The sequence below is a fragment of the Rattus norvegicus genome, chromosome 16 (assembly GCF_021556685.1).
Source record: "Rattus norvegicus strain SHRSP/BbbUtx chromosome 16, alternate assembly SHRSP_T2T, whole genome shotgun sequence".
Classification (NCBI taxonomy): domain Eukaryota; kingdom Metazoa; phylum Chordata; class Mammalia; order Rodentia; family Muridae; genus Rattus; species Rattus norvegicus.
In genome coordinates, this window is record NC_141549.1 from 21,906,423 (window position 1) to 21,926,851 (window position 20,429).

At 39.8% G+C, this 20,429-nt stretch overlaps 1 protein-coding gene across 1 annotated transcript; it reads left to right on the forward strand.

Moving 5' to 3' along the window:
• Nucleotides 1–2,231: 2,231 nt before the first annotated feature.
• On the forward strand, nucleotides 2,232–15,437 carry LOC148000455 (uncharacterized). Its single transcript, XM_087589581.1, has 8 exons — nucleotides 2,232–2,256; nucleotides 2,637–2,673; nucleotides 4,793–4,854; nucleotides 7,015–7,048; nucleotides 7,541–7,583; nucleotides 8,625–8,753; nucleotides 13,479–14,308; nucleotides 14,411–15,437. The coding sequence occupies exons 1-8, from the start codon at nucleotides 2,232–2,234 to the stop codon at nucleotides 14,736–14,738; spliced, it is 1,488 nt and encodes a 495-aa protein (XP_087445707.1). The 3' UTR covers nucleotides 14,739–15,437.
• Nucleotides 15,438–20,429: the final 4,992 nt, after the last annotated feature.

Consider the following 20,429-nt stretch of genomic DNA (forward strand, 5'->3'; position numbering starts at 1 on the left):
TCCATGGTGACCTTATTAGATGCAAGAGTTTTTTGGGGGGATTGTTGTTGGTTCTTTTTTTCCCTTTTCTTTTATCTGTTGATGTAGATCTGTATCTATATATGTTCAATTTTGGAGAACATTCCATGAGATGCTGAGACGGTACATATTTTTTATTTGTGTGAAAGGTTCTGTAGATATCTGTTAGGTCCATTTGGTACATGCCATCTATGAGTTGCATAATTTTTCAGTTTAGTTTCTCTTTTGGTGACATGTCCTTTGGTCATAATAGTGATAATATGTAGTTGATGCCCCCTACTCTTAATTTGTGAGGTTTGAGGTGTGGTTTAAGCTTTAGCCAAATTAGTAAATGTTTCTTTTATGAAGCAGGATGCCCTTGCATCTCAGGCATTGTTCAGAATTGAGACATCATGTTGGTGTATTTTCCTTTGATTTGTATGCAGTGTCCTTTCCCATCTCTTTTGATTATTTCTGATCGAAGGTCTATTTTACCAGTTATTAGATTGACTGCTTCAGCTTGTGTCTTGGGTCCATTTGCTTTTCAGTCCTTTGGTTCAGCCCTTTATTTTGTGGTAGTTTTTATCTTTGTGGCTGAGTTCCGTTTCGATATGCAACAGAACGATAGATTCTGTTTATACATCTGCTCTCTTAGACCCTGTCTTTTTGTTTGGCAAGTGAATCTGTTCCTGTTCAGAGGTATTAATGACTAACGATTGCTTTTACTTATTATTTTGATGTTGGTTTGCATGTCTTTCTCTTCTATTGGTTTTGCTGTGTGATTATTAATTTCTTCTGTTTTGTTGAGTTCAGTTACTCTACTTGTCTTGGAGTTTTGCTTGTAGCATCCCTGGTAGGTATGGATTAGTAGAAAGATATAGTTTGTATTTGGTTTTGTCACAAAATATCTTTTTACTCCATGTATGTTGTTTGAAAATTTTGTTAAGTGTTGTAGTCTGGGCTGACAGTTGTAGTCTCTTAGGGTCTAGAAGACATCTCATTGGCACTTCTGGCTTTTAATTCTCTGTTGAGAAGTTCGGTATATTTCTGATTGGTTTGCCTTTATATGTAATATGTTACTTGCCTCTTTCTCCTTGCCGCTTTTTAATTTTCTCTCTTTTTTGGTGGATTTACTGTTTTGGTTATTATGTAGCTGGAGGATTTTCTTTTCTGGCACAATAAAGTATTATTTGTACTTTAAGCTTCTTGTGTGTAGATAGGCATCTTTTTCTTGAAGTTTGGGATGTTTTCTTCTATGATGTTGTTGAGGATATTTTCTGTGCCTTTACTCTGGGAAACTTCTTCCATTCCTATTTTTCATAGATTTGGTCCTAATTTCACATCCTGCTTGTCAGGCTGTGTCTTTTTAGTGGGGAAGATGAGTTCACTTATATTGAGAGATATTAATAGCCAATGAGTGTTAATTCCTACCATTCTCGTTTTGTGAAGAGATTATTATGTGTTGGGAACACTAATCAATTTGGTGTTCTGTGAGGTTCTTTTATGTTCATAAGCATTCTTTCTTTACGTTGTATAAATTATCTTCTATGATTTTGCTGAACATATGTTCTCATCCTTGGAGCTCGTACTCTCCACTTTTGCTCATGGCTATTATTCTTAGTAGGAAATTTCACAGTGTCTCAGACTACCTGAACATTTTGGGTCAGTCATTTTTTTAGGTAACCTTTTCTTTGGATGATGTATTAATTTCTTAAAGTATATATTCTATGCCTGAGATCATCTCTTCCAATTCTTTTATTGTGTTGGCTGTGCTTCTGTTCTTGTTCTCTTTTGTAGATTTTCCATCTCCAAGGTTCCATCAGTTTGTTTCCTTTATTTCTTTTTTTTATCATTTGCAGGTATTGACATGTTTTATTCATTTTTCACCTGTTTGATTATATTTTCCTGTACATTTTAAGGGATTTATTAATTTCTCCTTTAAATTCCTCTATCATATCAATAAGATTGGTTTCAAAGTAATTTCATTGTGCTTTGATTGTGTTAGGATATCCAGGTCTTGCTGTAGTAGGATATCTGGGCTCAGGATGTGTCATGTTGATTTGGCTCTTGTTGAATGTATTCTCATGCTGGCCCTCAGCCAACTGTTTATCCCTGGGTGTTTTTCAGGTGCAGTGTCCTGAGGAGGGCTCTGGGTTTTTCTCTTTTTACGGGTGAAGTTGAGACATTGTCTCACTAAATTGTAGTTCTGTTTGTCTAAGGAATCACAGTGATCAATGTGTTTTTGCTTCCTCAGTGTTGGTATTCATGTTATGCACCACCAGACCCAATCTGTTATTCTTTCCAGAATCATTAGCCCAGAGTAAAAAGAATCACAGTTGATTATATTCATAGTGGTAAGGATTGGGCTTTCTGTCATTCTGAGAGAGTTCAGTTAGGATCGTCGCAATTGTTTACGGCTATTTATTTCTAGACATTAATGTTTGATAAATTGCTGTCATCCTTGATTTGAAATATATAGGGAATGGATTGGTTCTAAGTGAAGTAATTGGCTACAAATGAATATTTACTCTAGAATACTCTCTAGATTGCTCTTATAGACATTGATACTAATAATGAGTCTGATTATTCGTAATATTCTTCTATACTTGTAATAATACATTCTTTGTTTTTATTTTCAGAAGTATTTGTTTTTAACGATGAAAGGCCTTTGTCCCGGTAAGGTTTAACAATACATTAATACTAGAGAAATGCAAAGATAATAAGTAAATTATTTTGGGTATACTTTGAGACTTGTGTCTTACAGGTCCCACAATATTCTGAATATAATTTTAGGTTGAAAACTTGTTCAGTGTATTTCATAAGAAAATGAAAATTATACTCACCCACCATTTCCAAGAACAAACTATACAGTTTTTAAAAAGAGCCTGCTAGGATTAACTGTGCAAGTTAGTGTCTACTTAAGATTCTTTGGCTTTTCAAAGCCTTACTAAATACTTGTGCACTAAGAGCCACACTCATAGTTATCATTTCAGTCATTCATCTTGTCTGACATGTTACATAATTTGGAATGATTCTCAGTCAGTCATTACTAGAGGATGGCAACAATTTCTTTCCTCCTTTGGCACCAGCTATGAATGCAAAGGTGTAGCATATATCATAGATGTTGGAAGACACCCATGAGTTGCAGTCCATCCAATGACAGGCTGAGAGAATTTGAAGGTGGATGTTAAGAATTCTCTCTGTACATTTATTGGGTGTTATGGTTATTCTGAAGGGATGGATATGTACAGGATTTTGTGTGTCTAGATGAACAAACTATATCTTATCTTGGTGGGCGGTTTATGTCCTTATAAGTTAGTTATGAGTTAATTGTGCGAATGTATTGTTCATTAAGTAATTAACATATGACTCTGGTTGCTGGGTTACAGTTTGTTGAGTCATGACTTCACTGGGTTGTTGGGAGTGTGAGAAGAGTCTGTGACAGGAAGCCGTGCTAGGCTATAGAATGCTTGGGGCTAGCTTGACATTTGGCCACACTAGCATGGCCCACGGAACGTGATGTGGGTTTCAGGTTGGGAACAACCCTTTATGGAGACAGTGTGTGAAAATGGAGGACAGAGAAACATCTAGAGCATGTGATTCCACCTGGCATGGGAACTCGAGGGAATCATTCACCTTTTAATTATTCCACAAGTCCCATGTCTTCCTGAAAGTTCCACCCGTCAATTATCCATTCATATGATCTGCTTTCCACAGTAACAGATCCTTTGAATCTCAATAGGTTAGCTGAATGTATAGAACTAAATGACCATGTGACAATTATTTATCTCTGTATAAAAGGGGTTTTTGCCTTCCACATCAGTTGGACATGAACATACAGGTGAAGGCCCATCCATTCCTGTCCAGGATGCTAGGTTAGACACTGGTTTGGTAGAAAATTAAAAGGTGTATTTCAAGCTAATTCTGTGCTCATTAAGAGTAATTACCTCCACAAGAGAAGACAATTATGTTGTTCTCTTTATTTGGGCTCTACATCAGGAAAACATTTTATAAATACTATCAAATGACTTATTTCCTCCATGTTTAAAATTTCCTAAATCATACAAGCTAATGTCAAAAATCAAGATTCAAACTTTTCCATACTAAAACTGTTCAAAGACTCCTTGCAAAATATGCATTTTAACTTATACTTGGAAGTGCAAACAGTTTCACAGTCTCAATGCGCTTAGTCTTATTGTTCTTTTTTTCTGTTATTACCTTCTTATGTTCATAAAAACGCATAAATGGCACAGAAACAGGCATATTGTGACTTCAGGATTCATTCATGCATGAGTTAAGAAGGAGCAGCTTGAACATTACAAAAGCAGTGGTGGGTTTTGAAGAGTTCTAGCAGCAACAGAAATCTATTTGATGTTCGACAAGCAAACCACTTGGGTGATACCATCATAGATAGTGAAATATTCACAAAGTATCATGGGAAAAGGTGCTTTGTTGCATCAGGGGCAGAGACTGTTATGATTAATGTAGTCAGGGGACTAATTCCATTGCATCTACAGATTAAAAATATCACTTGGTATAGCTATGAGAGCAAAAGCTGGAAAGGTGTGTGTGTGTGTGTGTGTGTGTGTGTGTGTGTGTGTGTGTGTAACTGTGTAATGGTTTCATTTGTGTTGCTAAATTCCTTCCCTTTTTTCCACATGGGGAAAAGTTGAAAGGAAAGTATTCCCAGACTTGTAATGTAATATAAGTTAGGAAATCAAACAAGAAGTAATTCAATGCATTGGATTAATGTTTAATATGAATATTAACATAACATTCTTAAAATACCCCACAGTCGAGTAAGATCACCAAGACAGCTAAAATCCATTCTGAAAACATCTATCCAGCATAATTCAGGTAAGATTAAGTGTAAGTCCTCTACTGATTCTACCCTTACTATAAAAAGAATAAGGAAATCAAATACGAATATATTTATATTCTTTGTTCACTTGCTGGCAACCATTTTTAGACTATAGATTTATTAAGGTATTGTTTCTAAGAAATGTCAAATTCAAATTATACCGTCTGATGTGTTAGCTTCTTCAAATTGAACTACTCATGCGTGTAGTGTCTTATGATACAAAAAATACACTATTCCATGATTTGTGTCTTCTCTAGACACATAGCAGTAAGTTGACTTTGTAATAAAATACATTTTTATTTCAGTTTTTTATATATAATATATATATGATTAATGCTACGTATTATAGGTGTTAGTGTCTGTAAAATATGATAAGGTTAAAAAACAAACCAAAACAATATTCAATTACTTTCATTATGTTTTGGAGACTAAATGTTTTTAGCATAATCTGGAATTTTTCCCTTCATAATATTTCAATCATACTTATTTGATAATTCATAGATTATCTTATAGTTATTTTTAGATGTCTTCCATTTAATGTAAATATCTTGATATTATAAATATCTGGCTCACTCAGGAACCCTTGGAGAAGTGAATAGTGTGTGAGATTTGTAGGTAGTGCTTGGGAATAAAAACTGATATTCTTAGCATTCAATGAAAGCGGCCTCCATATGGGCTACTCTGACAGCACCTTTTCCCTGTAGTCCTATTAATTAGCAAAAGATATAGTGCTACTTGATTTATATGCTGCAAGACAAAATTTCCAGTAAAAACAACATTGACACAGTAGATGGAAGGTTGAAAAACCACATCATTCTCCAGTACACAGCACTGAATGATCCCTTGATTGAGTCTGAATAAGATTAGATTCCAACAGTGGGAGAAGCACCACAGAATTTATCCTTTCAGCAACCTACACCACAGCATCTCTCATACCTACTGTGCCTTTGGAGAGAGCCAGCCAGAGAATAGTGTAGAGGAACCTAAATGACCCTCTTCACATAACCCTGAGGGAAACAGAATTATCATAATGTGGGTGTCTTTTTTAAAAATGTATTTCAGCACTGGAGTTTTGTTTGTGTTGTCGAGGACTGAAAGAGGCCCCACACATGCTGAGCATACGGTCCACCATAGAGACATTTTCTCAGCCCATTTGTTGATAGGACAAAAACTTGCTCTGGTCATGGGCAATGCCAAGGGGTGTGCAGTGGAGTTTTACATACTGTAAAGGAAATGAACTAGGGTTGTTCATTCTCTGAAGCATGTTTCGAGGGCAGGCTTTATCCAGAGAGTGAAACTTGAGACACACTATGGTTTATATGTGGAAATATATTTTAAAAATGTTTTATGTGAGATTGCTGCTCTATCTGCAAGTTTCTTTCATGCTTCTCTCTCTGGAGTAATAATTCATGTTGCATAACTACTAAGGAAGTCTTTCCAGTTGCTCTTGCCATGGCCGGCAATGGAAGTTGATGTTGAACTTCTTTTTGCTGGAAATGAGCTAGGGATCAATGCTAGATCTGAGGGCCCTTAACATCTTCTTCAGAAGATCTCGACTACAGTAACACACTGATCTCTCAAGAGCTTTGTCACACTTGCAGCTGGAAATGTTTTGTAAAGGTCTTTGGGTCTCCTATATTTGACTGTCCTGCAATGACAGTCACCAGAGACTGTGCTTCCCGGTGGTAGCAATGAATGTTCCTCCACAGTGAAGGAAGTTCAAGTCGACCTTTGTAGCAGCCCCTTTCACTGCTGTACCAGATGAGCATGCTCACTTAGAGCGCTGCAAACATCCCTAGTCCAGAGGCAAAAAGCAGCAGTGGCAACATGACGCTGTCCTTTTAACCCTTCACTATGGGACAACAGTTCAGGCTAAGATGGTAATTTCTGTGTCTGATAGTGATCAGGATCATAGGTAATTTGCACAACAATTTTTATAAGTAGTAACTTTTGATGAAATTTTCTCTTTGTCTTTAAAATATACTAGGAAATGGGAAGGAAGGTTTTTGCATATATTTATTATTTACCAATAATTATTCACTTTAAAGGCTTTTCATAAATGGTGCCAAAAGATATAGGGTCACAAATATTAGCCTTTGCACTTATTGTCATGTTTCCTATAGTTGTTTAGTGACAAATTTTGCTTCCCTATTTAGAAGCTGGTATGCAACTTACAGGAAGATCACCGTGGTAAGAATGTGTGCATTGTACAATACATTAATCTGTAAAAAGTATAGTGTTCAGAACATGACACTGTCTTTGTCTCTGTGTACAACGATTTCAGCTTCTTTATTTCTTCTATAATCACAAGCTAAACAATTATTTGTAGAGCAAACCATGTTCAAACTACTAGACCTATCTCCCACACAGCATGAGATATGGACAAACATCCTTAGGTAGGGAGATGATTCAGTGGATAAAGTGCTTGCCATGAGTCTGTGAGAATAGAAGTTTGGATTCTCAGAATCCACATGAAGTCTGATGATCTCACGTGCATCTGAATCCTGGGGCACTTATGATGAGGCAGGAGGTGGTGACAGAGAATCCCCTGAAGTTTACTGGCTAGTTTGCCTGGGTTTCTTATTCACGAAGAAGGGATTGAGCCACAAAACTGAGGTTGGAAGAATGTTGCATGCTGTTATTCTAAAGGCTCCCTGACAAGCCCTCCTTTGTTGTTCCTAGGTGTGTGAATGTGGATAATGTCAGCTCTACCTCCTCTGTGAAGGTAAAATGCTTCTTTGTGAAATTAATTTTCTTATGAATTTTGTTATAATTCAGCAATAGTGTAACTGGGATCAGTTTTATATGGAAAGATTGCTCAAGGGAGTCTACATTGTAGATGTGGAGATTTCTACAAACTGCAAGTGAGCAGTAAGTCCTTGTGGGTAGTGGTGGCCAATAAGAGAATGGACTCAAAATACATAGTGAGTGGAAGATTGAGCACAGTCCTTGTACAATAGAAGATGTCTGATGTTTGACAAGTATTGTTTGCAGAGATGAGTACACATTTGACTGATTTTAAAATGTGACTCTTACTAGACCATAATATTTCTTTTTTAAAAATTCTTTATTAGATATATTTCTTTACTTTTCCAATGTTTTTCCCCTTCCCGGTTTCCTGTCCATGAGCCCCCATCCCTTCCCCCTCACCCTCTCCCATATGGGTTTTCCTGGGCTGGAGAGATGGCTCAGTGGTTAAGAGCACTGACTGCTCTTCCAGAGGTCTTGATGAATCCAATTCCCAGCAACCACATGGTGGCTCACAACCATCTATAATGAGATCTGATGATCTCTCCTGGTGTGTCTGAAGACAGCTACAGTGTACTTATATATAATAAGTACTTCTTAGTAAGTCCAGACATTTCTATAATCCAGGAATCTCCTAAGTGACTTGACCCTCAGGAAAATGCATGCAACTTTTTTCATCTTTATTAACTTGGGTATTTCTTATTTAGATTTCGATTCTTATTCTGTTTTCGGGTTTTTGGCCAACATCTCCCTAAACCCTCCCCATCCCCCTAGCCCCTCCCTGTCGCCTTCTCTTTGTGTGTTCCCCTCCCCATCCTCCCCCCATTACCGTCCTCCTCTGCTAAGTTGTAAGTAGGCATATTAGAAGATATTTTATATTTAATAATGAATTTTAATTTTCATGTGTCAATATCCTGTAATTCCTAAGTAATAAAGTTGATTTAAAAGCATGCATCCTAAAAGAAAAGAGTTAATTTCGGGACCAAATAAAAAGTTAACTGTCCCCTCTGCATTGCAGGGAGAATCAGGGAGAAAGATCCACATAAAACCTAAGAAGAGCCAGAACAGTTTTAGAAAATCTGGAGTTTATGTGTCTTCTCGGGTAGCCCCAATTCTTGAAGTATGGGAAGAAAATACATCTGCAACGGTAATCCCCACTGATGTGAGAAGTAACCTATTTCCTTTTGTGAAGGGGAGTGATGGGTGGTTGTGCCTATGTCTTCCTAGTGCAAGTAGTGAACGAGTAGAGAAAGATCAGCCTTGAGCATTCCCTTCACACTCTCCATATCCTCACTCCTTGCCAGTCACTGCATTAGGCAGTGCTTCTCAACCTTCCTAATGCTGTGACCTTTAATACAGTTCCTCATGCTGTGGTGATTCCCAACCATACAACTGTTTTGTTGCTACTGCATCAGTGTCAGATTGATAATATCATCAACTGTAATGTCGTATTGGTATTTTCAGAAGGTCTTTGCCAACCTGTGTGAGACTGTTCTATGCCCTCCTCCAATAGGGTATGACAGACAGGTTGAGAATCACTGTCATAAAATGTTATAATAGTAAATTAGACTATGGAAACAGAAGAAAAAACAGAAAATGAGCATGTTTTTAACTCACTGAGGAGAAGTCATAAAAATACAGAAACCAAATAGTACATGCTCCTGGAAATAGGTACAGTCAATATGAAAGCGACCACCATAGTTCTGTTTCATTTACTTTGGATTGACTGACTTTATGTGTGTGAATGTTTTGCGTGTATTCTGTCTGTATACTATGTGCGTGTGCTGCCCACAAAAATCAGAAGAGGTCATTTCATCCTTTGTTCTTGTTGTTCCAGAACTTTGTCAGCCAATATTATGTGTTTTACAAAGCAAAGCCAGGTGTCCTGGAGGAGCAATGAATGTTTTAAACTCCTCAGCCCCTTTTCCAGCACACAGATTTAATATGTTTGATAGGCAAAAAGATTAAAATTATCATCAGGGGAAATAAGAAGTCAGTCTTCTGATATTTCTTAACTTCCTGGACAGGACCTCAGCATTCTGGTTTTACCCATTGAAGTCCAAAGTACTTATAGGCAGGGTGCCCACAACAGGTGGCTGGGTATGTTGGTGTACACAGTTAATTCACGAACTCATAAAGCAGGCAGGGTGGTCTCTGTCAGTTCAAGGACGTCCTGTTCTTAATTTATTTGGGGAGTAGGAGAATGTAAGTTGAATTGTGGGTATCAAAAGATAACTTGTATGAATCAATCTTTCCCTTCCTCTGTTTCCAGTCTCAGGTATCAAATTCAAGTTATCAGTCAGGCTGCCAAGTAGGTTTATCACATTTGTAGCATGATTTACACTTTGGTTAGCCTTAACAGACAGACAGTAGATAAACTCTGCATGTGTGTGTGTGTGGGGGGGGTTATTTAACATTAACACAAATGCTAAGCAGTGCATGGGAGGATCAGACAAAGAGATGGGAGTTCATGTGTTTGAACACTTGGCCACTGTTTGGGAGATTGTTTAACTTTTGGGGTGTGGCCTCGCTAGCAGAAGGTTTTCAGTGGTAGATTTTAATGGCTGTGACTACTTGTGGTACCAGTACTGTGTTATCTGCTTCCCGGTCTACCAGCCTGTGAGAACCAATAATGTACTGCCAAAAGTCAGGCCTCCCTGTTCCTTCCTTGAAATAAGTGACTGGTTTTCCCCATCAGATATTTTGTCACAGAAAGTACAGAAACAAATTCAAAAGTAACAGCCATCTTTCCTGTTTAAATCCCCTTTCAGAAGTTACAAAGCAAGCAGAAGGGTGTGTCTGCTGATCTTACACACACTACTTACTCCTTACTCCACTGCATACTGTCAACACGTAGCTAATTACCTTCCTCTAGACCTCTAATTTCATCATTAGGAAAGAGGAAGTTCAGATATAATTATTACACATAATGGAATCATTAGAAACTGTAAATTTATAGAAACCAAACTCAAATGCTCTTCCTTTATGCCTAGATCAATTTGGTTTCCAATTAACTACTACAGGTGATGAACCTGAGTAATTTTTATTCTAGGAAGAACTTAGCAAAGACATGGAACTCAGGTACTTTTTATTTTTATTTTTATTTTTTTCTTTATTAACTTGAGTATTTCTTATTTACATTTCGATTGTTATTCCCTTTCCCAATTTCCAGGCCAACGTCCCCCTAGCCCCTCCCCCCTGTTCCCCTCCCCATCCTCCTCCCATTACCTCCCTCCCCCTAACAATCTTGTTCACTGGGAGTTCAGTCTTAGCAGGACTAAGGGCTTCCCCTTCCACTGGTGCTCTTACTAGGATATTCATTGCTACCTATGAGGTCAGAGTCCAGGGTCAGTCCATGTATAGTCTTTGGGTAGTGGCTTAGTCCCTGGAAGCTCTGGTTGCTTAGCATTGTTGTTCATATGGGATCTCAAGCCCCTTCATGCTCTTCCAGTCCTTTCTCTGATTCTTTCAACGGGGGTCCCGTTCTCAGTTCAGTGGTTTCATGCTGGCATTCGCCTATGTATTTGCTGTATTCTGGCTGTGTCTCTCAGGAGAGATCTACATTCGGCTGCTGTCGGCCTGTACTTCTTTACTTCATCCATCTTGTCTAACTGGATGGCTGTATATGTGTGGGCCACATGTGGGGCAGGCTCTGAATGGGTGTTCCTTCTGCCTCTGTTTTAAACTTTGCCTCTCTATTCCCTGCCAAGGATATTCTTGTTCCCCTTTTAAAGAAGGAGTGAAGCATTCACATTTTGATCATCCATCTTGAGTTTCATTTGTTCTAGGCATCTAGGGTAATTCAAGCATTTGGTCTAATAGCCACTTATCAATGAGTGCATGCCATGTGTGTTTTTCTGTGATTGGGTTACCTCACTCAGGATGATATTTTCCAGTTCCAACCATTTGCCTATGAATTTCATAAAGTCATTGTTTTTGATAACTGAGTAATATTCCATTGTGTAGATGTACCACATTTTCTGTATCCATTCCTCTGTTGAAGGGCATCTGGGTTCTTTCCAGCTTCTGGCTATTATAAATAAGGCTGCTATGAACATAGTGGAGCACGTGTCTTTTTTATAAGTTGGGGCATCTTTTGGGTATATGCCCAAGAGAGGTATAGCTGTGTCCTCGGGTAGTTCAATGTCCAATTTTCTGAGGAACCTCCAGACTGATTTCCAGAATGGTTGTACCAGTCTGCAATCCCACCACATCCTTGCCAGCATTTGCTGTCACCTGAGTTTTTGATCTTAGCCATTCTCACTGGTGTGAGATGAAATCACAGGGTTGTTTTGATTTGCATTTCCCTTATGACTAAAGATGTTGAACATTTCTTTAGGTGTTTCCCAGCCATTCAGCATTCCCCAGCTGTGAATTCTTTGCTTCGCTCTGAACCCCATTTTTATTAGGGTTATTTGTCTCCCTGCGGTCTAACTTCTTGAGTTCTTTGTCTATTTTGGATATAAGGCCTCTATCTGTTGTAGGATTGGTAAAGATGTTTTCCCAATCTGTTGGTTGCCGTTTTGTCCTAACAACAGTGTCCTTTGCCTTACAGAAGCTTTCCAGTTTTATGAGATCCTGTTTGTCCATTCTTGAACTTAGAGCATAAGCCATTGGTGTTTTGTTCAGGAAATTTTCTCCAGTGCCCATGTGTTCCAGATGCTTCCTCACTTTTTCTTCTGTTGTTTGAGTGTATCTGGTTTGATGTGGAGGTCCTTGATCCACTTGGACTTAAGCTTTGTACAGGGTGATAAGCATCGGTCGATCTGCATTCCTCTACATGTTGACCTTCTGTTGAACTGCACCATTTGCTGAAAATGCTATGTTTTTTTCTATTGGATGGTTTTGTCTCCTTTGTCAAAAATCAAGTGCCCATAGGTGTGTGGGTTCATTTCTGGGTCTTCAATTCTAGTCCATTGGTCTATCTGTCTCTGTACCAATACCATGCAGTTTTTATCACTATTACTCTGCAATACTGCTTGAGTTCAGGGATAGTGATTCCCCCTGAAGTCCTTTTATTGTTGAGGATAGTTTTAGCTATCCTGGGTTTTTTGTTATTCCAGAGGAATTTGCAAATTGTTCTAACTCTGTGAAGAATTGGATTGGTATTTTGATGGGGATTGCATTGAATCTGTAGATCACTTTTGGTAAAATGGCCATTTTTACTATATTAATCCTGCCAATCCATGAGCGTGGGAGATCTGTCCATCTACTGAGGTCTTCTTAAATTTCTTTCTTCAGAGACTTGAAGTTCTTATTGTACAGATCTTTTACTTGCTTGGTTAAAGTCACACTGAGGTACTTTATATTCTTTGGGACTATTATGAAGGGTGTCGTTTCCCTAATTTCTTTCTCTGCTTGTTTCTCTTTTGTGTAGAGGAAGGCTACTGATTTATTTGAGTTAATTTTATACCCAGCCACTTTGCTGAAGTTTTTTAATCAGGTGTAGTAGTTCTCTGGTGGAACTTTTGGGATGAACCATAGAATATGAAGGAGAGAGAATATTACAAATTTGCTATTTAGAGGAGAAGCAGAGCAAAACATCAGAGGCCAAGAAACACATTTTGTCACTTCTTTTTATATATTTCCATCTTAAAAAGTACCATGACTTTAGATCCCAAAGAGCAGAATAGTGGTAAGTTTAAACCTAAGTATGTCCACATTAAAGATTTTTAAAGACTCTGGGCCGTTTACTCATCCTGAAAGGAAGCAGACGTTACTGAATATCATTGAATGTAGTGCTAAATATCAACAGAATACAGAAATAGTTTGGGGACTATAAATCAAGGTCCTGACATTATCAGAAGGGTGATGAAATGAATAAAATCAGTGAATTTTAAATCAAAAATAACAATGATAATTTTCCTTATAGGATGAAAAAACTAAAATGGAAAATTTCCATTCCGTGCCTTCTGAGGCTGCTGCTGATGTTGGACCTTCCACTTCTACTGCTGACAGCCTGAATGCTGCTGAGCCTGCGCAGACTAAGTCCACCAAGAAGGCTGCCAGTCTGACTGCAGTTGAGCCTGAGCCAACTAAGTCCACCATTGCCGCTGACAGTCTGACTGCAGTTGAGCCTGCGCAGACTAAGTCCACCATTGCCACTGACAGTCTGACTGCAGTTGAGCCTGCACTGACTAAGTCCACCAAGGATGCTGCCAGTCTGACTGCAGCTGAGCCTGCGCAGACTAAGTCCACCAATGCCGCTGACAGTCTGACTGCAGTTGAGCCTGTGCCGACTAAGTCCACCAATGCCGCTGACAGTCTGACTGCAGTTGAGCCTGTGCCTACTAAGTCTACCATTGCCGCTGACAGTCTGATTGCAGCTGAGCCTGTGCCGACTAAGTCCACCATTGCCGCTGACAGTCTGACTGCAGTTGAGCCTATGCCGACTAAGTCCACCACTGCCGCTGACAGTCTGACTGCAGTTGAGCCTGCGCCGACTAAGTCCACCACTGCTGCTGCCAGTCTGACTGCAGATGAGCCTGCGCCGACTAAGTCCACCACTGCCGCTGACGGTCTGACTGCAGATGAGCCTGCGCTGACTAAGTCCACCACTGCCGCTGACGGTCTGACTGCAGATGAGCCCGAGCTGTCCCTTACATATGCTGCTGACAGTACTGTGTCAGGTGACTCAGGACCAGCTAGTCACATTGGATTGGATTATGTAGTTGATTTACCTCTTTACAAGGAGAGTACAAGGTACAAACCCCATGCTGACCCAGAGCCCACTCCTGGTTCCTGCACTTGTGATTCCCTTGACTCCATTCAAATGACTAACCTGACTCTTTTGATATCCCTTAGTGAAGAAGAAATATTTTATACTGCTTCTTCAGATGAGGAATCTTCTTTTATTCCTGACATAGAAGAAGGTCTGCCTGCTACTCAGGCACCTGTTGATAATTTTGATGCTTCTGCGTCAGCTGAACCAATAAACCACAGCATGAACCCTCTCAGGGTGGGTGGATATCTTCCGGCACCAGCGATAGCACACATCCCCTTTTTGCCTTTTTTATGGCTTGTATCCTCACTTTTCTCTGTCATAACATGGATGAAAATCCAAATTCAACATGCATGGCATGAAGAAAATGGCCAAGGAGCTCCCACTGACAAAAAAGTTGGATCAGATTAGTTAGACAAAAATAGTAGCTTAAAATAGATGAATTTTTTTCCCTTGAAACCTAGGTCTGTTTTGTTAATAAATTTCATGCTTCTATAGGGCTATTCATGAATAACCTAGAACCTGAAACTTTTTTTCAATTTATATATTTTTAGTAACATGATAAATCCAGTTTGGACAAATACAAGTGACATGTAAAACTGTTTTCTGATTGGTTGTTTTCTAGTCTAGAATGAGGAGATTATGGTCACTCCCAGTGAAGACCTTGTGTTTCCTGAATGACTAAGCAGGGGTAACTTCCTGTTAAATGTTATTGTCTATTTAATGCTGTCATTCTGAACTCTGACTTCTGAGGTTAGCATAGCCTTTGACCGCAACATTCCAAAAGAAGCAACTTCTGAGATTAAAAATAACAAGAGAAGCATCCACCTTCTCACTGTTTCTCACTACGTTGATCCCGATGATAATGACACTGATGTTGTTGATGCTGGGCATGACAATATCACCAGTGATGTGCCTGATGATGCTGTTGATAATTCTTGTTTTTCTTCTAGTGGCTGCGGCTCCTGATCCCTAGACCCTTGATGTTCCTCCAGGATCGATTGGAATGCCACAGCAGTCTGTGTGGGAGAATTGATCATATATATAAATTGTAGAGTTAAAGGTATAATGTGATAGTAGACTGAAGTAAAAATTTATTGTTTCACTGGAGACTCAGTTGTGCCATGTGATGCTTCCTAGAAAAAATGTTCAATTATTTTCAATTTTATTTTTTACTTGTTTACTTTACATCCTGCTCACTGCCCCCTCCCTGTCAGCCTCTCCCACAATCCTTCCCTTGCGCCCCGCCTCCTTCTCCTCTGAGAGGGTAGGGGCCACTTGGTTATCTTCCCACCCTGGAACATGAAGTCTCTGTGAGACTATGCCCTTCCTCTCCCACTGAGTCCAGACAAGGCCGTCTAGATAGAAGGACATATCCCGCATACGGGCAACAGCTTTAAGGATAGTCCCTGCTGCAGTTTTTTTGGGACTCACATGAAGATCGAGGTCCATATGTGCTACCTATGTGTGTGGAGGCTTAGGACCAGCCTCTGTATATTCTTTGGTTGGTGGATCAGTCTCTAAGAGCCCTAAGAGTCCAGGTCAATCGATTTTGTTAGTCTTCCTGTTGCGTTCTTATCTTCTGAGGGACTGCAATCCTTCTACTTTTTCTTCCATAAGAGTCTTCAAGATCCATCCAATTTTAGCTGTGGGTGTGTACATCTAAGTCAGCTGCTGGGTGCAACCTCTCCAGACAGCCTGTGCTAGACTCTGTCTGCTAGCATAACAGGGTATCATTCAGAGTCAGGGACTGTCGCTTGTTCAAGGGATCAGTTTCAAGTTGGGTGGGTTATTGGTTGGCTGTTCCCTCAGTCTCTCCTCCAGCCCTATTCCTTCATTTCCTGTAGACAGGAAAAAATTTGGATTTAAAGTTTTGTGGTTGGGTCGATGTTCCAGTTGCTCCACTGGGCTTCCTGTATAGCGAGAAGAGCCAGGATCCCCATGCTCTGTATCCCCAGTGCAGTGAGTCAAAAGCTCCAGTGATTCTTGTTGCCTCCCCTACCTCAGTCTCTGTCTCTCTCTGAGGTCGCCTCCTCACTCACCACCCCTATCTGTTGCAGATTTCCATTCATTATCATGGTTCCCTCCCCCTCCCTACACTGGACCCTCAGTGACCCTATTCCTTCCTTTCTCCTTTCCCAACTGGTTCCCTTCATCCATATGCCTTCCATGACCCTTCCATATTCTCAATTATCCTTTCTTGTGCCCTTCTTTTGTTCAGTCTTCTTGGATCTGTGGAGTGTAGCACTGGGCATCCTTTATTTTATAGGCTCCTTACTGAGAGGGGAGAGGTCATGCTTAGCTTCCTTTTCACTGAGCCCCACTGGATTGCATACCTACTTTAGGCTCCTAGGCATATGAGAGCTGCGTACCTGAAGACAGCAGCTCATAGGCCTTCTGTACGGAAAACAGAAACATTGAGTTAGTTTATCAATTCTTTTCCATGGTCTCCTTTAGAGCCCGTTATTGGGCACATGTTTTAGGTCAAGAAGTTAATACATTTTATTTTCTTTGTCTATCATTAAATTGATTAGATTTATATGTAGGAGTTTTTACTGCTGTGCGTTTTCTATGCAGTATGTGTGATAGAACCCAGTGCTGGTTCCCCTGGAACTGGATTTACAGATGGTTGGTTTTGAGTGGCCAGCGATGTGCTAGCAATTAAAACTGAGTGCTCTACAAACAAAACTAGAACTCTTAACTGCGTCTCCATCTCTCTAGGCCATATGTGTGTATGTATGTGTGTGTGTGTGTGTGTATGTATATGTATATGTATATGTATGTTAATATTATACAACATGGTAAATTTCACCATAAGATAAATTTTTATCATGAAACTTCAATAAATTTTCTAGTATCGTGCAAAAATTTTCACCAAGAGATATTTACACCAATATGACTTGTGCTTGCAGATGGGTCAAACAAAGACATTTTGAATTGGATCTATAACCCTGAACCCCAGTATAAGCCTTGTGTACATCTTGTGTGTGCATTGATCCACATGTGAAGGATAGAGACTGATATTGTCTTCCTCTCGATTTCCTGTACCCCACTCACATGTGTAATTGTGTGGGTCAAAGGACAATGCCACTCTACAGTTCTGTTCCGCCACATTGTGGGTTCTAGGGACTGAACTCAGGCCATCATCCCTCTGTATGGGTTCCACCCCTGGTCCCTCAGTTCTGGGGACATGTTCATTCACTCAAATCCTAGTGTCTTGGAGCACACTGATCTTCATCCTTGCAGGAAAGCAAGTTTTGGGGATCCCCTTATTTCCACATCTGCAGTGAGGTTTTCAGGAAACGTGTTTTACCAAACACCTCAGGCTCTAATCCTTATTTCCTATTGTTAGGCTGTACTAGGTTATGAAGGAGAACCATAGCACAGTAGTAGATATTCCATAATCCACATGCTTCTTGATAATTTTGTAGATCTAAAGGCCTTTAGTCTTTAAGTTACAGTTTCATATAAATAATAAATTCTGAATTAGAATTCCAAGATCTTCCTGTTTATTGAATATTTTCTTTAAATACACTGACTTGTCCTACTGTAGTTTTTCATTCTGTCAGTCCATTTACTCCCCACATGTAACTTAGATGTGTACTGAGTACAATACACATTCTACTATCTCTCAAAATCGTCCCATTCTTAACCTTTTTGTTTCTGTGCCCAGTCTCAGAGTCTGTAAATCATTCATAGGTAATGTCAACAGCCTGTGAATCAACCCCAAGAAACACATACCAACTCTGTCACTTCTCTAAAGGACAAGCCTACAGTCTGTCAGTCATTCATAAGAAATGACTACACCCTGACCATCATTCATAAGAAACACCCAACGCGAATCACTATCCCTGAACTCAAGCAGTATTACAGAGCAATAGTGATAAAAACTGCATGGTATTGGTACAGAGACAGACAGATAGACCAATGGAATAGAATTGAAGACCCAGAAATGAACCCACACACTTATGGTCACTTGATTTTTGACAAAGGAGCCAAAACCATCCAATGGAAAAAAGATAGCATTTTCAGCAAATGGTGCTGGTTCAACTGGAGGTCAACATGTAGAAGAATGCAGATCGATCCATGCTTATCACCCTGTACAAAGCTTAAGTCCAAGTGGATCAAGGACCTCTACATCAAACCAGATACACTCAAGCTAATAGAAGAAAAACTAGGGCAGCATCTGGAACACATGGGCACTGGAAAAAATTTCCTGAACAAAACACCAATGGCTTATGCTCTAAGATCAAGAATCGACAAATGGGATCTCATAAAACTGCAAAGCTTCTGTAAGGCAAAGGACACTGTGGTTAGGACAAAACGGCAACCAACAGATTGGGAAAAGATCTTTACCAATCCTACAACAGATAGAGGGCTTATATCCAAAATAGACAAAGAACTCAAGAAGTTAGACCGCAGGGAGACAAATAACCCTATTAAAAAATGGGGTTCAGAGCTAAACAAAGAATTCACAGCTGAGGAATGCCGAATGGCTGAGAAACACCTAAAGAAATGTTCAACATCTTTAGTCATAAGGGAAATGCAAATCAAAACAACCCTGAGATTTCACCTCACACCAGTGAGAATGGCTAAGATAAAAAACTCAGGTGATAGCAGATGCTGGCGAGGATGTGGAGAAAGAGGAACACTCCTCCATTGTTGGTGGGATTGCAGACTGGTAAAACCATTCTGCAAATCAGTCTGGAGGTTCCTCAGAAAATTGGACATTGAACTGCCTGAGGATCCAGCTATACCTCTCTTGGGCATATACCCAAAAGATGCCTCAACATATAAAAGAGACACGTGCTCCACTATGTTCATCGCAGCCTTATTTATAATAGCCAGAAGCTGGAAAGAACCCAGATGCCCTTCAACAGAGGAATGGATACAGAAAATGTGGTACATCTACACAATGGAATATTACTCAGCTATCAAAAACAACGAGTTTATGAAATTCGTAGGCAAATGGTTGGAACTGGAAAATATCATCCTGAGTGAGCTAACCCAATCACAGAAAGACATACATGGTATGCACTCATTGATAAGTGGCTATTAGCCCAAATGCTTGAATTACCCTAGATCCCTAGAACAAACGAAACTCAAGACGGATGATCAAAATGTGAATGCTTCACTCCTTCTTTAAATGAGGAAAAAGAATACCCTTGGCAGGGAAGGGAGAGGCAAAGATTAAAACAGAGACTGAAGGAACACCCATTCAGAGCCTGCCCCACATGTGGCCCATACATATACAGCCACCCAATTAGACAAGATGGATGAAGCAAAGAAGTGCAGACCGACAGGAGACGGATGTAGATCGCTCCTGAGAGACACAGCCAGAATACAGCAAATATAGAGGCGAATGCCAGCAGCAAACCACTGAACTGAGAATAGGTCCCCTATTGAAGGAATCAGAGAAAGAACTGGAAGAGCTTGAAGGGGCTCGAGACCCCAAAAGTACAACAATGCCAAGCAACCAGAGCTTCCAGGGACTAAGCCACTACCTAAAGACTATACATGGACTGACCCTGGACTCTGACCCCATAGGTAGCAATGAATATCCTAGTAAGAGCACCAGTGGAAGGGGAAACCCTGGGTCCTGCTAAGACTGAACCCCCAGTGAACTAGTCTATGGGGGGAGGGCGGCAATGGGGGGAGGGCTGGGAGGGGAATACCCATAAGGAAGGGGAGGGGGGAGGGGGATGTTTGCCCGGAAACCGGGAAAGGGAATAACACTCGAAATGTATATAAGAAATACTCAAGTTAATAAAAAAAAAAAAAAGAAAAAAAAGAAAAAAAAAGAAAAAAAAAAAAGAATCGACAAATGGGATCTCATAAAACTGCAAAGCTTCTGTAAGACAAAGGACACTGTGGGTAGGACAAAACGGCCACCAACAGATTGGGAAAAGATCTTTACCAATCCTACAACAGATAGAGGCCTTACATCCAAAATATACAAAGAACTCAAGAAGTTAGACCGCAGTGATACAAATAACCCTATTAAAAATGGGGTTCAGAGCTAAACAAAGAATTCACAGCTGAGGAAGGCGAAATGGCTGAGAAACACCTAAAGTAATGTTCAACATCTTTAGTCATAATGGA